Genomic DNA, 22,649 nt, shown 5'->3' on the forward strand with positions numbered 1-22,649 from the left:
CTATATAATGGCAAGTATAGTTCAATAAGTTACACACACACACACATATATAATATGTAACTTATTGGCATATAATGGAAATGAGAATATACACTAATATTTCTAACTTAATTCTCACTAATTTAATGAGATTTTGTATTCCAACATTTATGTGGAATACTTTACACAAATTTTTATCATAGGAGTATTAAATTATAAATAACACTTAATTTTATGACAGTTCATATTTTCCAATGAAATTAATTGTTTGGAATTAACAATTAATAGATAATGGAGTAATTTGAAAATCTTATTAAAATCTAAATTAAAGGGATATAGTTGAAAGCATATTTTAATTTTCATTTTATTTCCAGAATACAAATGTACTCAGAGCTTTCAGTTAAGGAGATAAGGCTTTGACAAATTTTATCAATTGCTTTTTATTTTGATAACAACTACCATATAATTTCCACAGTTTTATTTTATGATGAGTGTGCATGTGTATGTGTGCATGCTCACATGTGTTTGCTGGGAAGTGGTGGTGAATATTTGAAAGTATGGTTAAAACGCAAAGCACCTGAATGATAACAGAAAATTCAACAGAATCAGCCATAAACAAAATCACAGGGTCTTTGGATTCAAATCAAATTTAGCATTAATTTTAAATTTTTTCAAAGATGTTTTAAAATATGCAAAAACAGAACAAGAAGAAACACTTTGTTTGAGTATATGTCAGAAATAGCAGTCATTACCTGACAATTGTCATTTTCTAGATTTCCTTTACCTTTCCTTCAGTTCAATTTGAAGTACAGTACTGTACAAGGTAGGTTTTTTCTTTGTGTTGTCTTTAATTGCTCAGCTTCTAGCTGAGAAACCAGACAGAGAATAGCCAGCATGTTGTTTTAACTGTCTTCTTAATCAATAATAAAACAATAACCAAAGTGATCTTCAATTTTGTGCAGGCAGCCTCAGCCTTGTTATGAAAACGATACTTTAAAACGGATATCTGTATTTTTGTATACCTATCCATACAAAAGTGCAAAGGCAAATCCTGGTACAAGTAACCTCAATGCGCTGACCTACTTCCTAGATTTCACTGGAATTTGTTGTAGGGAATATTGCTTATAATGAATGGATCTCCAGCTATTGTTAGGAATTGTTATATGTAATTGGGTTTATAGATCTGATTATGACAAGATTTGGTTAGAAGGAAAGAGTTCATTATAAAGTGAAAAAAAGTTAATCAGGATTAATTCTATCCCCATTTTGTTTTTCTAATAAATGAAAGTAGTTTATTAAGAAAAACAAAGAAACAAAATCACTAGGTAGTGCTTCTGATCAACACAATTTTTTCTTATTGTTATATTACCCAAGTTATGCCATTGACTCATAGAAAGAGTATTCTGAGAACACTTACCAGATTATTATTTGTAATACTGAGTTTATAAATCCTGAAAATAAGCTGATATTTAAATCTAATTTATATAAATGTGGTTGCTTACATGGAAACTACAAGCTGGGAAGTAGGTCTGTTGGTTTGCTCTATTCCCTTGAGAAATAAGGACTCTGTATTTCCATAGAGCAAATGAGTTTTGAGTTAATACAGCAGTGATCAGGAGCAGCTCTGCACTGAGTCAGAGCAGGGGTAAACCTAAGGGCAGATGGGAACAAACTGTATCATAGCCAAGAAGAGTAACAGGAAGCCTTGTTCTTTTCCCGCTTTCTGGATGGAGCCCTGCAGAAGTAGGAGCAGGAAGGAGGAATCAGGTTTACCACTTCTGGAGATGTAGAACAAGAATCAACTGATGGGTTTCCTGTGCTAGTAGGATATTAGACACTGACTCTAATATAGAGTCAAAGTAACAGAGAGAGGGGATCCCTTATTTGAAGATAAGGGGAATAGGGGTGACCCACCCCGATGTCAGGCCATGAACACAGTAATGCCTCAGTGAGCAGCACTGAACTGCACTGATCACTGCACAAGGAGATCCATTCAGGAGACAAAACAGAGGAAGGACTTGTAGGTCTTACTCTAAAGAGAATCCATCTATATAAAGACACATTTCAGGGAGAAGTGAGAAAAAAGAACAAAGAAACAAGGAACAACAACCAACCCCTCCCCAGTTCAAAAAACAAGCAAAGCAAAACAAAAGGAAACACAAAATCCTCAAAAAGCAGCAAAATTAAAAAAGACATTCAGAAACCCTTAAGTAGGTCTTTTCCTCCAAATTTAAAGGGGACCGTCTGTTCTTTGGAAGTTTCTGGTAGAATCATTACATGATAACATCCACTGATTTTAAACTATGAAGTTTTGTCTGTGGCAAGAGAAAAGCCATAGTACACTCTGGCAGAAATAAATATACAGTTTAATATTGCATTTCATGGCTATGCTATAGAAAGGTAACCATATAAATGGCATATTTTTTTGGGTGGGGGAGGAGGAACTCTAATATATCACTCAAAATCCAGCAGGGCTTCCCTCTGCTTGGAATCTTTCCAGGGTTTACCGAGGACTGACAGCCTGTAACCTGGCCTTCCGTCCTAACTCTGAGCAGGGAAAGGTGTTCAGCCAAACCTACTCAGGCACTTGAAGTTATGGAAGGACACCCACTGTTAGCAGGGTGTGTTTGATTTGATGTTACAGCAGTATTGGATGGTGACATTGCTATGACAAGATACAGAATAAGCAACACAGAAGCTCAGATGCAGAGGGAATCAGGGCAAGAAGAAACTATGAGACTTGCAGATTCTGCAAATACCCTGCAGTGTTGGGGCACTTCTGCCCTCCTCCAAATGGAGAGAGGTAACTGCAATTCCCCTCTCTTAGAAGCTTCTGCTTTTTTTGGGGGGGAGTCAGTGAAGTCACAACACCAAGTCACACAAATGTAATCTTTTTTTTTCCCTAGTATTCATTAATTGAAGCGCTTTTACTACGTTTACATCATCCAAGCTCCTGCTTACAGTGTGAATGACCACGTTTAGTATCATCTTAGGAAAAGTGTCATCCATTGCCTTTGTTACTCCCCTTTCTCCTCCTCCCACTGTGCTCTATTTTTATCATTTCTCTCATTCCCATTTAGTATTTTGTAACTTTGTATTCACACAAAATTTCCTAACATTGGTGGATAATGCCATTAAACACAACACTTATGTATAGCAAGCAAAAACCCAGAAGTTTCTTTTAAGAGACTTGAAAATGAATGGAATAAGCTGCTTTTAACATCTAGATCCTTTTAAAAATCAAATTGCAAGGCATGCAGAAGGAAGTTATAGGCAACATTTAAAACAACCTTTTCCTGAAAGGTTTTTGTTGCTTAACATTTCTATTATGGTGTTTTTGACAATATCAAGGTAAATTTCCCTCTCTCCAAAGGGCTTCTGTGTTCCCTATCTGAAATCATAAAACAAATGTACATTTTCCCAATAGGGAGTGCACATATTGCTAAGAGTGCACATATTAGTTGGAATTTAAGCAATTATTGTGTTTTTCACAATGCAGGCTGATACTTCGGGCACATGATTCAGGTTCAAGAAGCCAACTATTTAATCCATGAAGTAGCTCTGGATAACAATAAAATTGAGATACAGAGATGTGGAGACATCAGTTATTACAAAAACGAGGATTATCTTCTTCATGGAACATGATTAATATTATCATTCTTTCAAAACTGAAAATCAAGAGACCTATCACCTGAAAAATATAAATTTTATCTATTCTTATATTGTAACGTATGTATATATTGTAACATATTCTGATGAAGTGAGCATTTTTTATACTCACAAAGAACTGATATAGTTTTTGTGGTGTTCTAGCAAAGACATACATTTTTCTGAAATCCTAGGCTGCAAAACTATTTAGTGTAGTTGTTTTCACTAACTATAGCCACAGGTAAGTCCTATTTCTAGTCTGACAGATTCTGTAGAATCTTTGCAACTCTAAATAGATCGCTACCAAGTTTACAAAACAACTGAAGGCATTGAAAGATAATTCCTTAGAATAAAATATGGTAATGCCAGCTATTTATTCGTAGCAAGGTGTGATGCTGAATAATTACAATGGTAGGATAGTGCAGCCCAGTACGCACTCACCTTTGCTTATTACTCTATCTAGTTTCGCCTTGATTCTTCATTTACATTTCCTAAATGAATAATTCTGCCTTGCCTCACATTTGGTAGCATGTTCTACTACTAGATTTTAACTAACCTATTGCAAGAGAGTTTTCCTTTATTTTCACCTACGAAGTTCTTTTGGATGTGAACGAATCACAGACATGCTAAATTTCTTGAGCTTGAAAGAAAAAAGAGGAGCATGTACCTGCACTGCAAGGGATTATGGGCCCCTTAGCAGTGGAGTCTGGGATTTGCAGATTTTTGGTCTTGAACTCTGAGTATCAATTTCTAGGTGGTTTGGTTCTAAAATACAAATCTGAACTTCTCAAAGTGAAGAGGAAGCAGTAGCCTTCTCACATTTCCTTGTAACTTTGTAAAGTAAGTGCAATTCCAAATGCTGATTTTAGTGGCATTCATTCTCACTGTGCACTTGGAGGAAATTCAAAGCAAGTCAAAAATGTAGACTGTTAAATATTTATTAAATGTGTGATAGGAAGAACTTTGGAACACTGATTTTTTTAAGAATATGTGTCCAGGGTTTAGAAGTATCTTTTCATATGTTTGAGTTAAGTAGTGCCCTCAAAGATTGATGTATTTAATTTTAATGTTTTTTTAGTGTTAAATTTCTTTGAAATGCAAGGGAAGTGTTGATTTAATGTTATTTGAAGAGCACCTTGTTGTAATAGTCACATCTGATTCACCCTTAACACACTTCATAATCAATCCTAAATCTCAGTGTTAAAGGTCCTTGTGTTTATAACCCAAGTGTCCAAGACAAAACAATGTTGGTTGGATTCAATTGACCTTGACCCATCTACGCAATGCTTTAAGAAATGCCAGTGTATTTCATGAGTAGAGCTTGGTCATTGCCACACACTGCAGCACACAAAGCTTTGGCACTTGAGGTTGCTTATTTCTTGAGCAGTTATGTACATAATTACGCATATAATTCCTTGTACTCTTAATATTTTGATGATAGTAGAGAACAATGACTGGTGTGAAATGACTTCTTAATAAATTTGATTGGCTCATGGATGAATGTACAAAGTGGAACTTTTGCCAGGCTTTTTGCATTTGACATTAATGTCAGTGGCTTTAAATCAATCTGCATGCCCTGTTTTCTGACTGTGAATCCAGTACCATCTCAAACTGGGAAGAGAAGGTGTCTTTCTCAGAGTTTTGTGCCAAAGGTGATTAGAGATGGTTCCCAGTGGGTTTCCCTAGTTTCCACTCTTTTTTTTTTTGTCATGCTTTGTTGACATCTATAATTTTCACTTATAATTTTCAGTACATATAGGAAGCATTTGCTGCCTGGTAGGCCAATATTTTATGTACACTATTTCATTCTATCCTGACCACTGACTCAAGAAGGTCACATTACCATGTACCTTCTCAAGAGAAGCTGGAAGCTGGAAGAGATTACATTGTTTAAAACCACAAAGCTAAAAATTTTCATGATGTGTATTCAGATACAAATCTGTAAGACCTTAAAATCCAAGTTTTTGGTATCTTTACTTTTTATTTGATGTCATAAAATTATGGTGGATCCAGAAGATTATAGCAAAACATTTAAAACATAAGTATAATTCAGTTCCTTCTCAATTCTCCTCTGCCCATTTTCCCTCTGGGTCCTGGCAATCATTTTCCTCAGGGGGGTCTCATCTCCCGTCTTCTTTCCTTTCTGGTGGTTGTTAAGGGAAGAACGCAGGAGTAAAATAGTGAAGGAGGAGACTGAAGGAGGAATGGTTATAACTACCATGCACACAATAATTAGTAAGAAATCATACAAAGTAGCAAAATCTCTCTTTCACACCTACAGTCTGCATTCCTGGGAAATCAAACTGGGAAGAAATCTCATCCCTACCAGGAAAGCCAAAATCAGAAGGAATAACAAGGTAGAAACTTAGTTTCCTTAGATTTCATGAGAAACCTTAGCCTACCCGATTGAGCTAGTGTTGTTACCTCTGTTTAACATGGAATTGTGGGATAGTTCTACCAATCTATAACAAAAATGGCTTTCCATGCAATAGGTTAACAGCATAGTGTTTACTTAATTTGTAAATGAACCCCTTTACTGTGTATTCAATGCAGTCTAAAAGATGGTATGAAAGATGATATTTTTAGAAAAAGACGTATGTAGTACTACATCAAGACTATGTTGCTTTCAACTACATGGTAGATAATTCATAACTAAGAGTGAGTCATTAGCAGCAACAATAATTGCCGAGAAATAATTGTCATGAAAAGACAGCAATATTGGCATCTCTAGAGAGAACACATGTAATCCTGGCAAATTAAAAGGGAGAATTTTCCTCTCCAGCACTTATTTACAAATATTTCATTCCCCCTTAATGTTTTATTTGCATTATGCATTTTAAAGTACTAAATCTTTTTAAGGCTTTGGTTTTAATTACTTTGATCAGAAAATGTAAAATAAAAATCACACAATGAACATCTATCCTGGGGCATAATATTTGAGAAATGGTGGTTTTAATGGCAAACATCGAGCATCATCAGAAGGAAACATTAAAATATCTTGGCTTATGGGTTGGGTCCACATAATTACAACTGATTGGATCTGAGACCGTAAATTATTGTAGTCTTCAACAGCTGTCTCCCAGAAGTATGTTTTTGGATGTCTGATGCATATTTGTGCCTTGCTAGATTGATGAAGAGATGCACATTTTACAGTTCATCAGCTGGCAGCTTGTCGACTCAGGCACACTTCTAAGGGAAGCAGGGACCCTGTTTCATACTTCTACCCCCATAGATGACTGCTATGTACTTGATTTACTTAATCAATGAAGACAACAGTTCAGAGAGGAGATCTTCTTTGTGTGGGCCATCTATCCTGTCTACACAGATCATATTAAACAGAAGATTGGCTATTATGTCCTGAATGTCATAACAAAGAAAACTAGCCAAAGAGCAGAATTATCTCAAAGAAACTACTTAGAAGACTGGCATTTTACAAAGGAGACTTTGACATTTAGCAGAGCTCAAAAAGATCAAGATATTGGTGATGATATTATAAATGCAATCTTCAAGGAAATCATTTTAGGCCATTGTTAATATATCATGTCCAAATAACTGTACATGACTGAAAGAAGATCACACTTTTTTCTATACGGTTTTTTTGAGCCTTTCTGTTTTGAGATTAAATTCATTTTAAAAAATGTTTAAACTATTTTGGCACTCAACAAACATATGTCATTTTACCACACTGATTCACAAGATATCAATATTCTGAGCTGAATTAAAAAGAGGAAAGTCATACACAAAGAGAGCATGCAATGTGAAGAAACTACTGGGAAATGAGGAGTGTGTTTTAAATGCTTGGATGCAATGATGAGCACTTGGCTAACTGTTACGTTCTGTGAACACTTAGCAGCAAGGGAATTCCACAGTTAAAAGCGGGCAGAAAGCCCTGAAAGCCTGAAAATGGCTAATCTCCTATTGTGACTCCAAGAACTTACTTGTAGTGGAGGAGACTTAATCTTTCGGCAGCTGACAATTCCAATACAAGGTTGCAGACCCAGTGCAAGGTTACCATTCATATTCATTGCTTTTGAAATTTTGGAGCTAGGTGAAGAGATGTTGTCCTTTTAAACCATACAAAACCAAGAAATGAAAGTGCAACTGATGTCTTAACCGGATGAAAATTGAAAAGTGAACATTATAGGTCAAAAAGAGAATACCATGTTCTTTTACAAAAGACTAGAGACTGGGACTTGCCATACAATATGCTCAGAGGTAGCATTTACTTTATGTGTTACTTCAGTGAATTTAACAATCAATGGTTTTTGTTTGACAAGGTCATAAATACTTGCTAGAAAACAAAATATTACATACAGAAGGGTTACCTTCTGTGATGACCCCAGTCATATACCATGGCATTTTTGGTCCCCACTGGGCATCATCATGCTTATGTACATAAACCAGATTTTAAGTGTGGCATATTTTTTTTCTTCCGAGTGCTTCATGTAGTCTGCACGCCCCTCTAAGGATTGGAGTGGAGTAGCCAGAGAGGACACACTTTTGATAACTCAGAAGGAAGCACAGTTTTAGGAAACTAGAGCCTCCTACACATTCTCCTGGTGGCCTGCTTCCACATAGATGGTGGCTGCTAAGCTCAGTGAGGGTCTGAATGGCACAAGACCCATTTAGGGCAATGGAGTGGTTTCTGCTTCCAGATTTTCCAGCTGAAAGGACAAAGAGGGCAAAGAATGTAAGCATTTCAGATCTGGTGGGAGCACACATTAATTGAACATCTTCTGTATGTAAGAACTGCACTGATGACCTTCATGTATATATACTTTAATCTGCAACCCTCAGAGATTTTCCAAATGTCAAGACATTAATTAGTCTTTGTTGTCACCATGAATATCTCCTGAGTCATTATGAACGTGCTTTTACTCTTGTATGCATTAGTGAAGTCAAACTGTACGCTGGCCATTATAGAGATATTATTGATGGCTTCCATGACACAATGCAGTTTAAATCAAATTTTTTTTTCTTTCTCCATCATTTACTTCCTTCCTCTTTACCTTCAAATCATGTATGACTTGACCAAAATCTCAAAAGGAAAATCAAAGCTTTTCTTTGCAATACTTTTATTTTCTTTATTTCTAGGTGGAGGGATTTTCATTCTTATCCAGTTCTCAAAATTAATGAATTTTCCCTGAAGTAATTGATTTGAATTATGTCCTCAACTTACCAACAGTATAAAGATAAATGCAATAACATGACATTTGTTCAGATACATGAAACCATATCTTGCTGCTTTCAAATGAAGGAGGAGGGCACTTGAAATGGATTAACTCTTATAATTAACAAGTAACATTATTATTATAATTTTGGTAAAAAGCAAAGGAAGTATTTGCATAATATGTGTAAAGGGGTGCAAGTCTTGTTTAAAACTTTTTTTGATAAACTGAAAAATTCCAGAAAGGTGCAAGAAATCAGTGGTACAAGGAACATCTATCTGCTGCCCAGATTCACCTACTCTTAGGCCACTAGTTTGGCATTTACTTAGTCTCTCCCTCTCCCTCTGTCACTCTCTCTGCCTCCCCTCTTCCTCTCCCTCTGCCTCTCCCTCTCCCTTCCTCAGTCTCTGCCTCTCCCTCTCCCTCTTTCTCTTCCTTTCTCCCTCTATACATACACATTTTTAACCATTTGAAACTAAATTAACCTTTTACTCCTAAATATTGCAGTATCTCTTGAGAGTTAAGAGTACATCTGCCAATGTCAGAAGAGGCAGGTTGCCACGGGCCTGGATTGTCCCTGCATACCTTTGTTGAGTATGACAGAAAGCATCTTCCTCAAACTTGGACCACCTCTGTCATTAGTCACATAGGCAACTAAGTCAGTCCAGAAATCTAGAATTAAGTTGGTCCAGGCCAGCAAGCCTGTTTGAGGGTCCTACCAGCAAACTTGTTTATTGTTCTCCAGGTGCTGAGTCTAGCTCTCAGTCTTTTAGCTGATACAGAACCCGCTGTGTGTATAGCTGCCATTTGGTCCTATCAGTTGCCCTGTGGGACTTACAGGCAGAGAAACCACCTGAAAACATTTCTATTTTCTTTACAGTCATGACCAGAGTCTGTCTTTTTTGTCACGATCTATAGTGTTGTGGCAAGGCAGTCTGCTCCCTTGCTTAGTCACCTCCTCTGACGTTTTGTTTCTTTTGACATCTGCTAAGAAGTTGAGAACTTTTCAAAACAAATCATTATAAATTTCAGGATGGCAAGATAGATACCTTTGAACATAAAAGTGACGCAAGATCATGGGCTAGGTCTGAGGACCTTTTGAAACTCCCTGGGGCTGGTAGCAGATATTCTGGTGCAGGTGGTAGAAAAAAGGCAGTGAATGGTTCACCTCTTCCCACCTGCTGAGGACCATGAGTTGGCCAGGTAACAGAGAATCTAACGAGCTGCACGGTTGACATCTGCTCTCCTATGGGACCTGGGACCAGGAGAACATGCTGGGCCTCATCAGGGAGGGAAGCACAATTGTATGCGCTTTAAGTTACAATTAGAAACATCTGGCTAGCAAAATGACCCCATAGAGGATGTTCACAGTGAGAGAGAAGGGTTGCTTTGGCTTAACAGACTGAGGAGCTATTAGATGTTTGGCTGCTATTTCAGTGTGCTGAAGTGGCTCTTAACAAGGTCACAGCCGCTATAAAGATTGTATTGCTGGCTGAGATTCATGCCCCACCATGAAGTTGGCTACTCTGAATTGTTTTACTGGCTACATCATGACCGGTCCAAGGAGTGGGTGGGGCTGATTGGATCCTTGTGCTGCTCTGCTCCAAGAATAACTGTATAATTGTTACTGATCATTTACTTGTCTGCTCTGTGAATGCTCATTATGTTTTCTGTTCTGTAGGAAAGGTGATGGTGAGACACATGCACAGCAGATCCCAACTCAGCTTTAGGTTCTCTTCCATGCTTTGAGAAGAAACAATTTAGAATTCTAGGAAGAGAAGGAAACCATAGCCTTGATTAAGAACCTAAATGCAGCGAGACTAATGAAAAATGCAATGTCTCAATGTAATAGTCCCATGTGGCTAATGAAAAGAGCTAAAGGGATCTGGAGACTCACGGTGGATGATTGCCAGATGAATGCAGTTGTCCTTGCAGTACTGGCTATGCCAGATCATAGCCTGTAGTCCTGGGTGTTCAGATATTATGACTATAGATGAATCAATTGCCTATGATAGGACCTGCTTGGACTTTAGTCATGTTTTTCTTTTAAACCGGAGATAAGTGCCCTGACAGAACCTCCAAAACTTGTTATACTCTGCTGAAATACAACTTGAATTCTCCTGTTATTTGCTGCTGATAGGTGGGTCAGAATATAGGCCAAGACTCTATTCTTCTGTAGGATAGCTCACAACTATGCTCATAAGTCCCAACAAATTCAGCAGATGCTAAAATGAAGGTACAGAGAGTTTCCTAAATTCTGAGAAGACACAGAGATCAGCTATCCAAGTTAAAATCCTGAGAACATTGTGCTATGATCCCAGAGATAGTTAAGAAAACATTACTTTCCTCTATGTCTCCTCATTACCAAAAATGAAGCCTGGCACTTAATTGAGGTATTAGGGACAATGTGTGCCGTATCTGTGTATGTATCTTGGTGAGTTGTATGTATAAGTTCATCAGAAAATTTGCCATATCTGACTGGGGACCTAGACAGCAGATGGCAGTGGAGTCACTGCAGAAGTCATCCCAGTGAGCTATCCATGGAACCCTTTGAACTTCAAGTTCCTGCAAAGGGAGTCAGCTTCCCCTTGGGGTTCTGGACTCATTCTTTTTCCTTGTACCACCACCCACTTTACGGGGGAAAGAAATATCTTAGATCCCAGAGGTTCTAGGAAGGTAGAATAACTAATATTCTTTGTTTTCTCTAAACTCCAGCACTTCCCTGTGGTAAAATGATCACATGGTTCATCAGAGATAAACAGTAACTCTGTCTATCAACCTTGTCCTATTGCTAGATTTGTCCCTATCCATATGCTATGGGAGCAGAGAAACTCACATTGGTTTAATTGGCCTTAAATTATTCTTCAGGGCCTGATGTTATCAAAAGCAGCTCCTGAAAACGAGTACTCATACATGTGCAGACACATACACTGATGTAACCTTGTTTTAATGATGCTCATTTCAATTCACGTGCTTCTCTTGTACCTGAATGCACCTGGTTAACCACATATGGCTATCTAGGCTACAACTTCTTGGTGATTGTGGCCAGGTAGCTTAACCAAATCCATATCACATTTGTCAATGACTTCTAAACAATAGTAACCTGTCCCTTGGAGTTATATGCTTATATGTGGGAGAGGACTGGACACAGGGTCTCTCTCATTATTGGGTTACTATTTGGCTCATCTTTGGCTCCCTACAATTGTTGGCAATGATAGTACTCTTTGGAGCCCATTTCCTTTATCGAGTTCCCAGGTAAAAAGGGCACTTTCACTTGCAAGAGACATGGTTTCTTGTTTCTACACAGAAGTGTGAGCACTGTTCCCTGGCATCAGAATCCACATTATAGAAATAGGCTTCAAACTTATTTATAATAGTCCACAAGATAAAACAAACCATAGAAAATCAGTAGGGCAGTCTGAATTCCGTAGCATTGCTGGGACTTAAGCTATATTCTGGCTGAACAGGAAGGGTTTGCGTGGTTGCCAACTGCTTCTGTTGTGTTTGGATTAATACAGTATGGTGGAACAATCTATGCATGCCATAAATAAGGAAATTAGATAATTATCTGAAATAAGACCTATTAGCCTTTTCTGAGATTTAGTTGACTCTGGAATCCTAGCGGGTATGGTTAAGGTCAATATTGTAAACTGATCATATCCTGTGCTGGGGTTCTGTTGATAATAACTTCAATCCAGTATTGATTTAAAAAGTGGCACAGATTTGATCCTAGTTCTTGTAAATGTGTCTAAACTAAATGGTTGATTGGATGGTATAAGTAAATGAAAATTTAATTTCAGATAATAAAATACCTAATAGCTGAATTATCGAGAGATAGTTCACTGAGAATACCTTCACATTCTTTTTGACTGAAGTGAACTGTAAGACCTTCTTATCTTCTGATTCTGAGTTAGCTCTCTCTCTCCCTCCCTCTCTCCCTCCCTCCTTCCTCACCCCCGTCCTTTCCTTATTCTCACCCTGGTACATGCAAGGGCACTTATTTTATTTTTGAGATCAGGGTCTCATTAAATTGCCTGAAAGGATTTGATCTTGTGATCAGTGTTCAAGAATGATGAGGCATGTCCAACACATCCAGCTGGACATATTTCTATAGCTAGTCTACAGTCACCTTAGAGACTTACTGCCCAACTTCACAAGGACTAGCACATGAAAACTGTTTTGTATGTCTCACTCTTGAGGGAGGAGGATTGGTTTGCTTACTACTCAGTACAAAAGATGCTGGACTCTGAGCCCATTGGTAGTTGTACATTGCTCTGTACAACTTTGTAGGAGCTATCTGAGTCCAAAGTGTTACACCAAGACTTGTGGGCAAGGAAACTGGCACTACCACCATGCTGGTTCTTCTGCTGTTTGCTGTGCTTTGTGAAATACAAGTTTTTCCTCAGGTCCACTGAGTCACATTTTCTGTTTTTGTCACCCATAGATTGTGACAAGCTGGCCTACTTGCTCATTAAGATATTGCCTTTGAATTCTTGGAACTCTGCTATATTTTATGGTTGACCTTCTTTCCTAACAATAATCACAGAATAGTTACATGTTCTATAGATTTGACATTTGACATTTGACATTAGACACAACACTTAGATACATACATTTGAGATGTAGATATAATACAATTTTCTACCATCAGTATTCTATTCTTGTCAACAGTTTTTTAAAGTAGGTTTTCCAGGAAGTCAAATCTATCTTGTCTATCTTTTAGCCTATTTAAAAATAAAATGTTTGAAAAGCTTTTAAGCTTATTTAAGGCACTTTTAGTCTCTCTTCATACAAAGATTGATATGTATTTGCTGCAGTTTGGAGTTGGAGAAAATTTAAGACATTATGTTTTTCAACTTCATCAATCTATGGAAGGAAACAGAAACCTTGAAAAGTGAGTGACGTGCCCACCCACGTGTATTGGACAAAAAAGCTTTCTTAATATTTTTATTTTTAAGTTACTCTTCTCAACTTCCTTTTTCCCCCTTATTTGTAATTCTAGCCCCAAAGTTGCAGTTGAAGTCAATAACAGACAGAATTGGGTACTTTTGAAGCTAATCAGACATACAGTTAGTCATAGCCTTCAAAAATTCACTCTAGAAGCTATAAAAACAGAGATGAACAAAAATCTTTTGGAAGTGATGACTCATGGGCAAAAGTCCCCATGTACACAAATGAGAAGTATCTCACTTGTTCTTTCTAGCTCCATTGCTTGGGTCAGACATTTGGAGATCTTAGAAGGTCCCAGATTTAGTAAAGGAGAATTCCACAAGAGATTGAATAACTTGTTTGTTCAAAGGATCCAGATTTGACTAGCCATATGCTTTCTCTTGCTTTTACTCAACCTTTCATAACTTCTCAGAATTGAGTATAAGTGCCTTTCAAAATATTTATATTTTCTGCAAAGATATTTTATTCAAAACAAGACTATGCCATTTATAAAGCTACTCTTAGCACTGTGTAATTTATTCATAAAACATACCCCAAAGCTACATAATTTTATCTCCTAACAAGAAAGTGGTGAGCTTGAAAGCAAAGCAAAACAAAAGTGAAAACCCAAACAAAACACAAGTTCTTTTTCCAGAGAAATGAAATTTTAGCACTTTGTTTGTATTCTGAAGTGTTTAGACCACTCATTTTTAAATGAATGGGAATAGGAGTTGAAAAATTTTAGGATTGTAATCAATGCCTAAAATTTTGAGGCACTGACATTTATTCCAGTGAAACAGTGAACTTTGAATAGATTCATAGCTGACTGAACGGGTGAATCCACAGTGATGTCTTCCAAACTGTTCAGGAAGACCATTCTGTGAGAGGCTGTAAGGTGCCCCTTGAAAATCTAGACCTAAGCCTCGATAATTTTGAGGACTTTGACTTAAAATATGAAATGTATGTGTATGCTGAGCACACACACACACATGAGGATTTTAATTCCTTGAGACTGCTACAGCATTAATCCTCATGACCAAAATTATGTACAATTATAGGAACTACCTCGACATCTTGGTTGGTCATCTCTGAACATAAACTAATTTTGTTCATCTCACTCTGAAATGCAAAGTCAGAGTGAGGCTAACACGGAGTTGGTCCTAGATACTAGAATTCTGTTGATGTGATCAATAATTCCAACAATTAAGATCATATCTAGCATATTGTTGGCCATGAAACAAAATCTCTGACTTTAAAAAAATAGCTGCTATCGTTCACATTCTATGATTGTGGGGTTGAAGCTTTGGACTAAGGTTTTTCTCTAGTAACTACTATATTAGTTTTTACTTGATTGAGGCTTAGGAGAGTCAGTTAAAAACTTTTTGAACCTACTGCATTTTACCATTACTTTCAGATCATAATTTAACACATCTTACTATTTTTAATAGGGAATTTTTATGATACATGGTAGTTATATTTATTTTTGGGAATCTTGATCATCTTTGATCCTTTTACTCCTCCTTTTTCTTCCCCTCTCTTCTGCTCTCCTCTCCTATCTCCAATGAATCTTAGTCCCTATTTTCTACTTCCCTCCTTTATTTTATTCTTTAATTTATTTATATTTTGGATTTCTCATATAAGAGAAACCTGGTAATATTTAACTTTCTTTGTCTGACTTATTTAACTTAAAATTATGGTCTCAATATTCAGTCACTCACATATATAGTATCACTGAAATTGACAAGAGCTTGTCAAATGTCTTGTTACAAATACTGAGTTCCCCTGATTTTCTTTCTCAGTAAATGCCTAAGAAAATAAAATTTTCTTTGTCATAACTAACCTTATCTTGCCTCTTAGAGATTAATTGCTTCCTTCCTTAGTGCTCTCAGAATGAAAATATGATCTGGGTTCTAAAAACAATCTGCACAAAGCTAGGTACACACAGATGCACAAACACACAGGCTGTGGTTTTCAGTTGCTGTAATGTTCCAACTAATATTGGCACTCTATTTGTTTTTACCCTTTTGTCAGGACTCATCTCATTCTTCTTTTCTTCAGAGATTATGATTTGTGTTTAATTAATTGTATTTCATCCACAAGTTCCTTTCCTTTAATAGTTTAATATATCCAAGGTTCTGACCTTATTCAGAGCCTCCTAGGATTCTCTTATAATGTCTTCACCCTTTTTGGCCTTTAATTCTTTCTTAATAATGTTTCAAGCTGAAGATCATTTTTTTTGAAAAAGAAGATTAATGTAATAAAAGATTTGAAAAATTGTGCCTTTCACTTGTCTTCCATTAATTCTGAGCCCTTTCCCCTGCAAAGCTGAAGTTTTTCTAAAGAAATTAGTGTGATGATTCAGAGGAAGGTTAGAATAATGTCAGAACACTTGAAGTCTAGTTCCAACTCTTCCAGGTACTACTTTAAAGACAGCATGACTACTTTGGACCTTGATGCTTTTTCACCTATTAAACAGAGCTGATCAGGTTTATATGCAGTTCTCAACACCCGGTCTCCAGATCCTGCCAATATCTGGAGATATTTTGGCTGTCAGAGCTATGGGTTGGTGGACGCTACTGACATTTAGTGGGTAAAGCCTAGGGTTCTTGAGAGCTGGCCTTTCAACTGTATAATTTGTGTTTGAAAAATATTATTACAACTATTTATCACTTGAAATTAATCCTGTTTCTAGACTCTTCTGCACACACACACACACACACACACGACAAATAAAAATCCCAGACTGTATGGCTTTGATATTTCTTTTCATCATGAAAAGTTTCTGTTCACTTCAAAGCCATGAAATCTACTATAAAAGAAGGAAATCTGTGATTGTGAAGGGTTGAGAAAAGCTGTGAATCTGAAAGGGTAATTATCAGTAAGACATTTTGTTCTAGAAATTTTAATGTCTTCCCAAAGTAATTTTGTACATTTTATCAAATTGTAGCAATTTGCAAGTAAATATTTATTTACTCTACCAGAAAACACAGTGGTCAGAAAGACATTTTTAAGTTAAGAACTGGTTAATGCCATATCAGATCCTTTCCAAATGCGATTTTGTTTAATATGACAGAAAAATCCAAATGCTAAAAAAGTTCCAGGAAACAACATTACAAATTCCTCGAGGCAGAAGTAAAAACTAAATGTATTGTTGTAGAAAGTCCTAAGAAAAATATCTACCTTTTATATAGGCTCCTATAACTGTGTGATAGAAAATAAAGATTAAGATATTTCAACTACTAAGTGTCAATAAATAAGACTATTTTTATTATAGACAGCTGTAAAATAGAAGCTCACCATTTACGTTTATCCAAATATGATGACAGCTCATTTTAATTAATTTTTAGAAGAAAACACACTGCTAATTTGATCAATTATGTTTATTGGAACAGTAAGCTCAGACAATTTTTTCATTAATTATATTAATCACAGTCTTCAAAACTAAGCCTATCTAAAAGATTAGAAGTAAAAAAAAATACTCTGTAAAAAGGGTAAAACACCCTGGGGTTTAGAAGGGCACATTGATTAAGAGTCTTGGTTATAGAGTCAAATTTAACTTTAGTTATTTTTCAGCTACTACTTTTTAATTGTGATCTTGGACAATTTATTTCTATAAAAATTAGCTTCCTCAACTGTAGAGATTATAATACATACCACATGTGACTTACTAAGATATACCTTCACAGTTTTAAGCTGATCAGTGTACTGATTAATAGTCTTAAAGCTATATGTTTTGTCAGGATTATCATAGTATAATTAAACAATAGTTAACCCTTCTGTATAGAGCTAATTGATAGAAACAGGTTCTTCTGCGACATATGACATACTATTCATTTTAAGCCCAGATACACTCTAATTCCAGCCATAAATAAATGACACACCTATCACACACACACACACACACACACACACACACACACAAATGGAACTATTTTCCTCTTAAACCAAAGAATCGAAAGAATAGGCATTTTGACTTCATTCACAAAATATTCTTCAATGTGGTCCAGTCCCGTAATTTTGTGAACTATTCTGTGGGAATTTCTGTCATAGAACTGCAATAATTTTCTTATCAAATTAACTCTCTACAGGTGTCTTGTAAAACGCTAAGATCCAGCTATTGAGAGTGATGTTGATTTTTTAAAAATCAAGCTTCTACTTTTAGTTTAGCTTGGCATTATATAGTTTTATTGTTAGTTCAAATGCAAGTATCTCCTAATTTCTTGACCCTCTACTTTGAAATGTCAAGAAAGTGCTTTAAAATTGCAAACACAGATTTTAATGAAAGAACTTGGTATATCAATGGAAAGGAATTAGCGCAATGTTAACTTTATTGCTGTTAATTACTTTTGTCTTATGTATCAGAAGGTTGTATTAGGAAGTGAAGTCTTTCAAAAAGGATAATTACATTATTTTGCAAAATCCATGGTTAATTTGGTGAAAAATTCATATAAATCAGCTTGCCTGAAATAGTTATCCAGATTAGACAATGCAGTCAACTTAGTAGTGCTTGGAAATAAAGCCAGTTTAAATCAGAATTTTTAGTTCAGTGATTTATTTCTAATGCACATTCTTGGACTCTATTTTCACACAATGAACACTATTTCTATAGAAGCATTCTCAAAATCTTATATGGTTTGGAGCTCATAGTAAAGACAGTTTGAGAATCTCACATAATACTGAGCTCACATAATGCTAACTGACTGTGGCATAGCACGGAGAAGCAGAGAATATCTTTGGATTGATTTTGGAAGTCCAGGGTGCTTATCTGGATTTTGCCTCTTACTAGTTGTTTGATTCTGTATAATCACTTACCTTCCAGAAACATTTATTTTCTCATGTTTACCCATCAGAGAACAGATGTTATGATACACTTAAAAGCACTTTTTTGCTTGTACACTGTCATATGAATGTAAGATGGCATTATATTATGATTATAGATATATTGTTCAAATAATAATCCAAATGACCTAAAGTGAGTTTCCTTTTCTATGTAATATTAAACATTTTCACAGATCACTTAAGTGTAAAAACAAAAAATGCATTATAGAAGATGGTTGGGTAGAAAACAAGTAGGGAGGGTTAGCAATAAATAGTGTTTCAGGTTTGAGTTGGACCAAAATTGACCAGAGTACGTGGAAGAAGCAAAGTGGAGCTCAAGAAGTCAACAGTATTATGGGATGTGGGTAGAGAAATTAAATTAGACTGAGAGCAGATGGACAACGGATGCCTATGCCTGAGTCTACCTAAAACAGTTCAAAAGGCATAGAGGCAATAAGGTGAACATAAATCAGGCACGGATGTTACCCATGGGGCAATAAGTTGATTCCTAAGAAGAACAAGGAACAGTTGGGCACTGAATCTGGTTCCTGGTCTCATCAAAACCATATGTTAAAAATAAAACACATAGCCAAATTTTTAAAGTATCAGTTTTGATCTCTGATCAAATACTAAATACTAAAGGTTGGGGAGGAGAATACTAAAAGGCCCCCTGTGAATAATTTGCTGCTGCTGAAAAGTGAGTTGTAAAGCATGCCAGAGTTTGACCCAGTCACTTAGGTTATTAATGGTTGCATAAGAAAGAGATTACTGTCAAACACTGTATGTCTGAAATATCTTGAGCCCTCTTATTATCATTCATTTAACAAGCATTTTACTTTTCAGTGTTCTAGGCACCATGCTGGGGGCACAAGAAGTACCAAGACACACCTGTTCCTCCGTCAGGAAGCTATGGCTTGCCTGTCCCCTAAGGCATGTGTCTATTCTAGATTATTAATGAAAGTGGCTAAACTTTCCCATCCCTGTCCAAATTGACACCCCTTTGCAATATGACTGAAACTGTTATTACCAGGAAGTAGAGTCTGTTTTCCTACCCCTTTAAATCTAAGTTGACATGGGGACTTTATTTGACCTATAAAAAGCATGGCAGGGACTTTGTACCTGTTCTGATTCCAAAATTCCACAAGCTTTGTTCTCAGTGGCTACCATGTGGTTAACCATCTGGGGTTAACCTGTGGAGAATGAGAGTCTATGGGGAGGCAGCCATCCTTGCTGAGGCCATCCTTTGTGGGCCAGCTGATGGGCAGCTGGTGAGGGGCTGCAGAGTGAGTGAGCCCAGCTAAGATGACAGCACAGTCTAGGCAGGCCCAGCCCAGATTCCTGATGTACACAGTTGCAATCTAAATGAATGTTTGTTTCAAGCCACTAAATTTTGGAATGGTTTGTTATGCAGGAAAAGCTGATGGAGATGCTCCTAATTATGTATGATTCAAAGTTTATTTTGGGTACAGAATTTTTCATACGGCTTATCAAATTACCTTGACAAGTGCCACATCGTCACTTCACTTTGCGCTGTATGGGCCTGGCCTCAGTACACAGTTGTCAGAATACAGACACCCTGGGAAGGTTTGATATTGGAACTCTGATCTGCAGAATATGAAGTTGACTAATGTGCTTGTAACATGACATGTATAGTATACTTCTTGGAGAAGATATAAAGACATAGACGTAACATAAACATTTACAACCACCAAAAACTTCTAACAAGCAGTGGAAAAGTTAATGCAAATCCACTTAGATTTTTTTCTAACATGATGGCTCACAACAAAATGCTAAACAAACAAACCAGTTAAACAAAAACCCCAACAACAAGCAAAATTCTATCAGATTCAGAATTTGTATAAATAATCAAATAAATCCTATAGATACATCCATGACATCTGATTTTTCCTTCAAATCTAATTATGTTGACTTGTTAATAACAAGATCAACCCTAGGCTCACAGATTCTTCCAACTGTCTCTGTGTAACTGCTTTAATTCTAATGATGCCACATTAGTAGAGATTAATGAAAGCAATCTTTGATTTATCTTGATTTTCAAGTATGTCAGGGTGTCTTTTCCTCTTTTCCTGGCAGGCTCTCTCTTCTTTCCAGCTCTGCCAGCTGGGCATTTGGTAAGTGGCCAATTCCAGGGCTAATGTGTTTCTGCTGTTATCTGACACTGGTACTTCATAGACGTGGCAATGAAGATAAGCCCTACTTGGATTTTTACATGAACTTTTAGATTACTTAGAACAGAACTGCTGCAATTAGCTTTTCTTCTGCCTTATCTGGCTGTAGAGGAGCCACATAAATGTGAAGATACTGGATTTGGCAGGTGAGAATTCTACCACTGAATCACCCATGCAAGATGCTGGATTTGGAAGGGAATCAAAGGCAGTGTGGGAGCAACTGAAGGAAAACCATGCTTAACTCCAGAGAAATGCTCTGTCAGACAGTCTGGGAGCTCTGTTTCCTTGAGAATGAGGCCAGTGAGGATGACCGAGGGAGTCAGACATGACAAGAGGCCCTAAGGGTGGCCAGGGTACACCATCAAGCAGCCACACCCTAAAAAGCCCTGGACAGAGAAAAGGTGTCGGTGGGCATGGAGGGAGAAAGAGCCAGTACTTTTTAATGGCTGCTATTACTAACCAATAGAAATATTGTACATCAATGCAAATGGTTTAATCCCGATTTAGGACTGAAAGTATTAAACTGCATTCTTTAATATTCTATCCCCAGGCTGGAAAAAAAATCTATTTAAATCCTTACCCTTTTAAAATAACTCACCAGAGTTAGTTAGTCACTAAAAGGAAGAGCTGCTTAGTAAAAGGAGTAGGTTTAGTGGTCTTGATGTGGAAAAAAAAATTAGAGAAAAGAAGCAGCACAGAAAACCATTTCTATCTGGCTTTTATTTCTGAGATGGAATCAGAAGTGAGACATAATAAGTGCATAATTTCCTTTTGGCTGAAAGTAGATCTGCCATTATTATGGCAAGCTATCTAGGAGTGCCAGCTCCTGTGTTCCTTTTGGGATCATTTCATATCAGGAAACAAGGATTAATGTCCCCTAAGACAGATCCATCTGGGCCCCATTACATAAATCCCGTGGTCACTTACAAAGGGCAAGCCTGGTTTAGCCTGGGTGGCAGTAGTGGTGTAGGAGAGGTCAATGAAACATGGACCATGATGAAGAGACGCAGAGAGTGAGCAGCTGCACCTGTAATACCCAAGGCTTCTCTGGGGCCCCTCCTCCACCTGCCTTTTTTTTTTGCATTTGGAGCCTGTCCCCTAGCTTTGCTCTTTCACCTAGGAACTTTATCCAAAGTTCTGATTCAAGCATTTATTTCTCAAGAAGCTTGAATTTGAATTTGTTTTCTAATTTAGTCATAGTTTTTGTTTCTTTTTATTAGTATATATTTTTTATAAAATTATACATGTTATGATTTCTCAATGTTGGTAGCATTATTTGAAAATTTACTTATTTAAATTAATATACATAATGATGTCACCTGTTTACTTGACTGTATAAATTAGACGTCAAATTTTTCAAAGTATTAATTTAAGGCAATACTAATTTGGGGAAAACTTATTCTTCCTCCTTAGTTATTTCTCGTGTGACCACAATATTGTGTGTAAGTACTAAATTTTCTGTGAGACCCCATCTTGTACTTTTCTGAGCATAGGAACAAAACTCCAAAAATGCTTTCTTCACCACATCCTTCCTACTGGTATGATCAATTCAATTCTAATAATTAAGTGATGCATTTGATATTTGCTTTAGAATTCAGATATCAAAAATTACAAAGTAGTGGTTTAGTAAGAATTAGAGATGCCCTTTTTCCCCTCTTTTCTTCTTTGCTGTGACACTGATGTTCTGGTATACTTTGTACCTGTGGCTACAGTGAACCAGGCTCTTTAACCATAGAACCAGAACAGGTTGGCTTTTACACAGTGGCAGGGAGTTTGGAGTATTTATGAAATGCAGACTATTTCCTGGGAAAATGAGAAGGATTCTAGATTAGGATTATTTTGCAAAACTTGCTAAAGTCATTGATTTTTGCATGGAGGAAAACACCATGATAATAGTGATTTTTAGCAACTGGATTTC

General features: G+C 36.7%; 1 protein-coding gene across 1 annotated transcript in view; it reads right to left on the reverse strand.

Annotated features, from left to right (window-relative positions):
• Positions 1-290: 290 nt before the first annotated feature.
• The window catches only part of Oprm1 (opioid receptor mu 1), a 61,812-nt gene continuing 39,453 nt past the window's right edge, over positions 291-22,649 (reverse strand). The window contains exon 4 of the mRNA XM_010628874.3: positions 291-8,291. Coding sequence (XP_010627176.1) covers positions 8,253-8,291 — 39 coding nt within the window. The 3' untranslated portion in view covers positions 291-8,252. The remainder of the gene's footprint in view (positions 8,292-22,649) is intronic.

This window comes from Fukomys damarensis, unplaced genomic scaffold, assembly GCF_012274545.1.
Source record: "Fukomys damarensis isolate Sample0158 unplaced genomic scaffold, DMR_v1.0_HiC HiC_scaffold_14, whole genome shotgun sequence".
Classification (NCBI taxonomy): Eukaryota; Metazoa; Chordata; class Mammalia; order Rodentia; family Bathyergidae; genus Fukomys; species Fukomys damarensis.